Source organism: Bison bison, unplaced genomic scaffold (genome assembly GCF_000754665.1).
Source record: "Bison bison bison isolate TAMUID 2011002044 unplaced genomic scaffold, Bison_UMD1.0 scf7180017864388, whole genome shotgun sequence".
NCBI lineage: Eukaryota > Metazoa > Chordata > Mammalia > Artiodactyla > Bovidae > Bison > Bison bison.
Genome location: NW_011494960.1, coordinates 5756831 through 5765659, shown reverse-complemented (window position 1 = coordinate 5765659; position 8829 = coordinate 5756831). Strand labels below are relative to the sequence as shown.

At 43.5% G+C, this 8829-nt stretch overlaps 1 protein-coding gene across 2 annotated transcripts in view; it reads left to right on the top strand.

The window, feature by feature from the left end:
- The first annotated feature begins 1720 nt into the window (after window positions 1-1720).
- The window catches only part of ZDHHC13 (zinc finger, DHHC-type containing 13), a 51280-nt gene continuing 44171 nt past the window's right edge, over window positions 1721-8829 (top strand). The window contains exon 1 of one of the 2 annotated variants that reach the window (XM_010858429.1): window positions 1721-1828. Coding sequence is in view for 1 of the 2 variants with exons in the window: in XM_010858428.1 (XP_010856730.1) it covers window positions 1802-1828 (27 nt within the window). In the remaining variant the exon portion in view is untranslated. The remainder of the gene's footprint in view (window positions 1829-8829) is intronic. The other variant, XM_010858428.1, reaches the window with a different exon arrangement.

The window sequence follows — 8829 nt, the reverse complement described above, 5'->3', positions numbered from 1 at the left end:
AGGGGGGGGGGGAGGGGACTTGAAAGTGAAACAACCAAACCACTTCTGTTGAAGCACTTTGTGGTAAGAGACATGGGTTAGAATCCTTTCTCCACCACTTACCAGCTGAGTGATTTGGGGTTTATGGAATCAGTCTGAAACACAGTTTCTCCTTCTGGAAACATAGTAAGTGATCAATAAACAGAGCTCTTGTTAAGCAAAATGACCATGCCCAAAGACTCTCTCCTCTGTGAAACCTTGCCCAGTGTCTCATCCTGGGGTGTTCAAATTGATTGCTTGCTCCACTGGCTTTCAAGGGACGTTGCTTGCACTTCTATTTGCCACTTAATTTGTCCTACCTTATATCATAGAAGTTGATGACACACCTATCCATTCACCCATCCACTCAGTAAAATTGTACCAAGCATTTTCCATGTACCAATGCTGTGCCAGGCACCAGGAGTTCACAGGTGGATACAATAAGGCCCCAGCCTCGAAGACCTTGGGCTTTTGGGGCAACTCAGGACTGCTGCTGCTGCTGCTAAGTCGCTTCAGTCGTGTCCGACTCTGTGCGACCCCATAGACAGCAGCCCACCAGGCTCCTCCGTCCATGGGATCTTCCAGGCAACAGTACTGGAGTGGAGTGCCATTGCCTTCTCTGAACTCAGGACTGGATGTTCCCAATAGGTAGCAGCACTATAATAATAATAATAACAGTCAAACTTTACAATTATACTGTATTATAGTATTTATCACAGGAAAACCCAGCACTTTGTTTCCTTTCTAGACATTTATTTTATGGTTTAGAACTATTATAGCAGAATAGAGGAGACATCATTCTTTCAATCTTTTTCCAGTTTAACTTTCCAAAGGTTTGGTTTGGCAACAGATACATTAAGGAACAATTGCAAAGACTGTATTAAGTGCTGGGCTAGAAGAAGCCCTAGTGTTTTCTGGAGGCTGAGGCAGGAGAACCCATTTCCCCAGTGGACTCCCAAGGGCAGAAGCTAAGTCTTCACCTAGCTTCATGTCTGTCCTTCAGGCTGGATAGAGGTTAGGTGTCAGCTACTTCAGTGCAGTTCACAAAAGGGCGTGGGGAGCGCAGATGGCGGCTCTTCCCAATCCACCTGAGCGATGGAACTCACATATTTTTTTCTTTTGCTGAGGATGCAGAGCCCCAGAGGTGAAAGAGACTTGCCCAAGATGACAGGAACAGAGTGGCAAATGTTTTAATAGTTACCATTTATTGGTTCCTTCTTATGTCAAACATTGGCTAGGGGGCTTTACATGCTTAATCTCGTTCAACCCTTCTGACAATTCTGTGAAATAAGTACCCTCGTTTTCTCCATTTCACAGATGTGAAAATTGAGGTAAAGTTAAGAGACGGTTTCACAAGGCCATCTAGCTATTAAACAGCCAAGTCCCGATTTGCACTCTGCAGATGGTGGCTGACGTTGGAATAACCGCCAGATCCTGGACGTACACTAGCGGCAGAATGAGGCATGGGGACAGGTGGACACCTACCTGGGCAAGCAGTGCGCAGCCTTGGCCAGCGGCTCTTAGCACCCGGCGTGGGCGGGGCGTGGGCGGGGCCTCCGACTCGCAGTTCTCCACTAGCCTCCCTGGCGGCGTGAGAGTCCCGCCCCCAGCCGAAAGGAGGCCATGGATTGGCTCTTTCGAGGCCGATTGACGGCGCAGCGCTCGAGCCAGGGACGCGGTGGAGGCGGAGTCACAGGAGGAAGTGGGAGTAGAGACGGCTCGAGGCGGGCTGGCCAGCGGGCCGCCGCCGCCACTTTGTCGAGTCGCTGCTGCCACTGGGGAGATGGAGGGGCCGGGACTGGGCTCGCAGGTGAGTGCGGATGGGCGCAAACGTCTCAGGGGCCCGGCGGGTGGCCGAGGCGATGAAGAGACGGAGAGTTTGGGTGTGAGGTAGCTCCCAGAGGGGCCTCAGGGAGCGGAGGGGCAGGATCCAGGGAGGGGGAAACCTGGAAACGCCGAGAATGATGCAGGGAATTCTCTCCGAGGCGACCGGGAAGAAAAGGCGAAGACATAGGGTGAGTGCCATACCGGCTCTCCCGCATTCGCCGTAGGGCTGGGACCGCTGTGGGGCCTGGGAGGGGAGGGAAGCCGTTCCTGGGAGAGGTGTCAGCTGACACACCTGAGTTGGACCAGCCCTTCGTGACCTTGGCCTGAAGTCTGTGAGGTTCTATTCATTTCTTTTCCGGCCGAGGCGCCTGGGAACCTGTCTTCGCCCCACCCAGCCCCGTACTAGCTCCCTGTTGCCATATCCTTGCTTATTCCTTGAAAGATCTGAGGCTGTTTGTTTAGGCCAGAGAAAGCGGGGTGGAGAGGGAGGTGCGTGATGGCTATCTGCAAAATCCCAAAGGACTCTGTGTGTGTGTGGCGGAGGTCGTGCTGGAAGCCAGATGTAGTTTCAGAAAACAGAAGGGGCCAATGGCGAGTGACAGGAGGTACATGTTAGCTCCAGGAGAACTAGATTTTTGTCCTTTTTGTTTATGGTCCTGACTGGCATGTTATAGCTGTTTACTTAGTATTTGTTGAATATATGAAAAATACTCAGGTTCGGCCAGGGTCTAGTGAGTTCTTAGCATATATATGCCAAATGCTTTTGTGTGCATTATTTAGTTACAGAATTGAAGCATCCTTAAGAAGGTAATAGAATCCCCATTTACAGATGAGAAAACTGAAGCTGTCTCCAGCTGGAGTGAGTTGGGTAGTAGATTTTTTCTGTCCCTAAGTGGGATTCAAGCAGTTTGAGATTGATTGGCTTAGCTGGCCTCTCTAAGAAACGTCTTTGCCATCTTGAGAATGTTCCTCATTTTTCCCTTTTCCCTCCATTCTTTCAGCAAGCTGATGTAAGATTAAGTGAGGAACAAAACAGGAGGGAAGTTGTCAAATGTTCTTGCATTTTGATAGAATAAAAAAGGTTTGCAAGCAGACCAGATATTACAAAACAGTGTAGAACCTTCACGTGGAAACTGTCTCCTTTGTTTGTTTTCTTCCCCCTTAGAGTTTCAAGGAAAAGTTAGTAGGAATAATTATCATATCTTAATTACTACCACTCACTTACAGAAGCCTTTAAGTGCTTAAACTTCATTACCTGGTGCTTCAGGAAAGATTGCCCTGCTTGAATTCCCTGCCACATGGAGGGAGAGCATGATTCAGAGGTTGGGATTAAATGGGACAAGGTAGAAATCATTGTTGTTGTTAATAATAATTGCTATTAACTTTTTCAATAATAACGTAAAGATCTTACCTATATACGATGCTCTGCAGCTTGCAAAATACTTCTGTATTCTTAACCCTCACTGTGACTCTGTGAGGTGGGGAGGGATTGTTGCTACAGTTTTAAAGATTAGAATTGAGGCTCAAAAAGTTGAGAGTCATGGAATTTCCCTGGAGGTCCAGTGGTTAGGACTCAGTGCTTTCACTCCCATGGCTCAGGTTCATTCCCTGGTTGGGGAACTGAGGATCCTGTAAGCTTTGTGGTGAGGCCAAAAAAAAAAAGAGGAGTCATTTGTTAAAAGTCAAATAGCTGGTAAGTGACAGAGCCAAGACCTCATTCCTTCTACCAGGGGTTAAGCATTGTTACAGGTGCTGGAGATTAATTGGTGAACAAAACAGACAAGAACATTCCTGCTCTGGTTGAATTTGGTTCCTCTGATTCCAGATGAAAGGTTTTTACCAGATTTGCCTTTACTCTCTGGCCCCCAGTTTCCTCTCTGACCTCATTTTTTATTAATACTGCTTTCTTGCTCAATCGACCAAAGCCACACTGGCCCCAAGGCCTTTGTACTTACTATTTGTTCTATCTGGAAAACTCTTTTCTCATATATTCACATGGCTTACTCCCTCCACTTTTGTAAGGTCTGGACACAAATGTCATGGCAATGTTGGCAGGCCCTCCCCATCATAACCACTATCTGCAACATTCCCTAACCCCCTTCCTTCCTTTATGTTTCTTCTCAGCATTTAATGTCATTAACATACTCTGTAAATAATTTCCCAGTGAATAAACTTGGATACTTAACTCTGTTAATACAGAGTACTTGTTAATGCCATGAGAAATTTTAAAGGTTATCTGTCCAATCTCTCTTTCTGTCTTTGTTTTATTTGATAATCATCAGGATTTTGAGCCTCATGAGAGTTTAAATACGGTTTTCTAGATCTTGGTTTTCTCTTTAGTTAATTAACTTTAATGGTACTTATATACTATTTAGAAAAAATAATTGGATTCAAGATATCTCCATGTGAGAAATACCTGTTATATGTTAACTGTGTTCCAGTCATCTACTGCTGCTGCTAAGTCACTTCAGTCGTGTCCGACTCTGTGCGACCCCATAGACGGCAGCCCACCAGACTCCCCCGTCCCTGGGATTCTCCAGGCAAGAAAACTGGAGTGGGTTGCCATTTCCTTCTCCAGTGCGTGAAAGTGAAGTCACTCAGTCATGTCCGACTCTTAGCGATCCCATGGACTGCAGCCTACCAGGCTCCTCCATCCTTGGGAGTTTCCAGGCAAGAGTACTGGAGTGGGTTGCCAGTGCTTTCTCCGAATCATCTACTACTGTGTAACAAATCATCCCTAATCATAGCAGTCAGGATTTTGGCCAGGGCAAAGCAGGGATGGTTTGTTTCTGTTCCATCATGTCCGGAGCCTCTGCTGGAAAGACTTGTCCCCTGGGATGACTCAGGCTGGTATCATTTGGTGGTACCCTCAGTCACATGTCATGATGATTTTGAGCAGGGACACCTGCACATGCCCTGGGCCTCTGGACAGCATGGCGGCTGGGCTCCAAGAGTGAACATTTCAAGAGACAGAAAGAGGAAGCTGCCGGTTTCTGAGGCCTGAGCCTGCCGAGTATCACTGACCGAGTGTCACTTCTGTGGTATTTTATTATTGAAGTAGTCAGAGAGCTCAGATTTGAGAGGGAGGGACATAGATTCTTTCCTTTTGATGGAGAAGTATCAAAGAACTTGGGGACTTTGTTATAATAATCACCACACATGTATTCATAGCTGTCTTATAGAATTTTGTAATATCTTGTTCTGCTTTTTCTGTTCCTTGTGGAGGAGAATATTCAGCTAGCTACAAGTCTTTTTTTTTTGGTATCCCTGCCCCTCCTTTCGGAGAAGGCAATGGCAACCCACTCCGATACTCTTGCCCGGAAAATCCCATGGACGGAGGAGCCTGGTAGGCTGCAGTCCATGGGGTCGCCAAGAGTCGGACACGACTGAGCGAGTTCACTTTCACTTTTCACTTTCATGCATTGGAGAAGGAAATGGCAACCCACTCCAGTGTTCTTGCCTGGAGAATCCCAGGGATGGCAGAGCCTGGTGGGCTGCCATCTATGGGGCTGCACAGAGTCACACGACTGAAGCGACTTAGCAGTAGCAGCAGCCCCTCCTTTTCTTTTTCTTATTTTGGACTGTGTTTGTTGTGTTCAGGGCCATATCAAGGTATTTCTCCAACAGTGACTGACACATTGAGTAGGCATTCAAGAAATACCTGGTGAATGAATGAATGGATTGTAGCAAGAATTTTGTTTTATTCATCCTTTATCCCTAAGTACCTAATACCCTGATTGGTATATAGTAGGTGTTCTTTACATTTCCCTGAGTGAATGATTAATGAAAACTCATATGAGTTTGCTGGTGTCTATTGCTCAGTCTATTCTGTTACCTTAATATTGTAGGTAGCCATATTATCAGTTAGGCTTCCACTGCCACGAAGGGTGTTTGTTTATGCAGTGATGCCTTTACCAGTACACATGTCAATAATAACTACTGTAACAGCTCTTCTTAGAACCGTAAACATGGATTTGGAAGTAACTTTATAGCTACATTGATCTCCTCCTTTCATTTTATAAATGTAGAAACTGAAGCCCTAAATCAGGTAGATGATTAGCTACCATCATACAGCCAACCTGAAATCTGAGACTTGGACCTTGTTCTCAAGAAGATTTTTCCTTTCAACATGGTAAAAAGGAAACAACTAGAGAAAACTTAAAAAAACATTTTGTAAGCTAAACAGCAAGTAATTTCTAAGAAGGATGTGGGATCGCGACAAACTTTGCTTTAACCTTTGCACTGGGACTCCATGGTTGTTTTCTGTAAACATTTTATGTGACTGTCCCTGAAGTTAACCTCCTCCCAAAGCAGGTCATTTCCTTTCTCACCTGTAGCTCTTACCGCAGAATTTTGAGAGGGAGTGATATCTAGAGCAAAGAACATAACTTACAGCTGTGTCCTCTAAGCTTTTTTGATCAAAAAAAAAGAACTTGGGGACTTTTCACTTTCATGCATTGGAGAAGGAAATGGCAACCCACTCCAGTGTTCTTGCCTGGAGAATCCCAGGGACGGGGGAGCCTGGTGGGCTGCCATCTATGGGGTCGCACAGGGTCAGACACGACTGAAGTAACTTAGCAAGTTATTTTGTAAACAGACCATGAGGAGTGACCTGCTTGATATACAGATTGCATGAGTCTTCCAGGACTAAAAACTCATAAAGATTAAAGAAGACAAATTTATAAACTTTTGTGGCTTTCCCTCCCCCCTTTCTAAAAAATACAGAAGTTATTATAATAGTAGCTTCAACATTTTCTTCTGTTACTGAGTGCTTAGCCTTGAGTGTGCCTCCTCACTTTGGAGACCGTTGGCTCTGAAACAAAGCTTTGAGTTTATGTAATCATCTTTAGCTTTTACTCTGATTTGGATTTAGGCAAAAACGGCATGAACACAAGGTGCCTCCTGTTGTCTACTCTTGGTCACCAATTTTTGCCGTTGCATCATATACTGCTTCAGTTATCACTTGAAGTATCTCTTTGTCTCTGACTTAGCTTCCCCATTAGACTTAAGCTCCTAAAGGATATACACTGATGTCTTGTGTTCCTAGCATAATGCTTTGCATGTCATAAAAACACAGGAATTAATTGCTGAATAAACTTCATAATAAATAAATGCTCTTTATATTGAAATGTGTAATCCTCCTCAATTTTCTGCATGAAAAATGAAACTGATGTCCTTAAAGCCCTGAGGCATAATGAGAAGTAATACATTTTTATCTATATAATATACAGCATTTATTTGTATATAATAATCTGTATATAAAGAAAGGCTTAATCTTCTTAATGTATAAATGGAAAAAAGATACATAATCCATTAGAAGAACAGACTATGAAAAGGCAACCCACAAAAGAGAAAATATGAGACAATAAATGATAAAAAGCATTTTTTTATGTGTTTTAGCCATCAGATTGGAAAGATTGTAAAAAGATTGATAATAATCAGTTATGGGGAGGTTTTTGGGGAAAAGAACACTTATACTTGCTGCTGGGAATGGTCAGTATCTGTTTATGTTTAAAATACGTATATATTTTTTTGACCCAGCAGTCCTGTGTTGGTGAATCAATGTTAGAGAATGTATGCGATGTTAATTACAGGGTTGTTTAGAGAGTGAATGCTGAAATCAGCTTTCATGTCTAATGTCTAATTATGCTAGGTCTTTACAATGGAATAAGATTCAACTATTGTTTACTGACTCCAGGGCTGTACATGATATATTGTTAGGTGAGACAGGCAAGTTGATGAATAATTATATAATCAAATCCCATGTTTGAAGATGTTTTGTTAAATATAAGAAAATCATAAAAACCTGTGTATGCTCTATGATGTTATATATATTAAAGTATATACAGATAGTGAGGAAAGATATATACCAAACTGTTAATAATAGTATCTCTACTGGTACAAGATTGGGAGGGAAAGAGTCCAGAGTATCAGCTAAAGTCTTCATGTCTGTATTGCTGGAGCTTTAAAATTAGTGTGAATTACTTTATGATTTAAAAAAATTTAAGTTTTATATAAAAAGCAGACTGATTTCTCTGTCATCTACATCTGCTGTTTATTGAGACTGTAGAAATTCTGAGTAGAGTTTAACTCTTTCCTTGGTCCTTTGTCTTCTCTCAGTTGGAGGTAGTTACATGCGATATGGTGAAGAGAATCCTGATGTCCTTTTGATGTTTTCATCTCACTACGTATGTGTTTATTTTTATCTGTGTGTGTGCATGTAAAATTAGAGTTTCATGCAGTGAGGTTGAATTTACCAGAGAAGTCAGAACTTGTGTATTCAAAAAAACATTTGTGATTCTAGCTCGGGCTAAGAAGGAGCAAAAAACACTCCACCCTGTCTGTCCCCTTGAATGGACTGGATAGAATAGAATGCTCTTTAAGGATTCTCGAAAGAAAATTGTAGCAGGCAGAGCAGGGGGAAAGACCGGAATTTGAAAAACCACTGAACCAGGAGCTAATTTACTGTTTTCCCATCTGAGTCCCCTCCTCTCCATCCCCCACCCTGGGACTTGAACCCTGGCAGTGAGCATCCCTGCAGACAGGAGTGCTCCTGGAGAAGCCCTCTAGTTCAGGTTCAAGGAACAGGAAAGCGGTCTCCTGGCAGCACAAGCACCTGAAAGCCTGAGGGAGGAGAACTTCCTCTCTGAGCAGAGGAGTTGCAGTCCCAAGGCAGTGGTTGTTAGAAGTGACAGCAGAAGCATGATCCATGAAAGAAAAAAAAAATTGCTACATTATACTTTATTAAATTGAAAATCTTTGCTGTATGAAAGAGACTTAAGAAATTGGAAGGTAAGCTACAGATGGGGAAAATATATTTACAAATCACATATCTGACAAAGGACTTACTTATGTCTAGCATGTGTAGTATGGAGAAGGCAATGGCACCCCACTCCAGTACTCTTGCCTGGAAAATCCCATGGATGGAGGAGCCTGGTAGGCTGCAGTCCATGGGGTCACACAGAATTGGACACGACTGAGCGA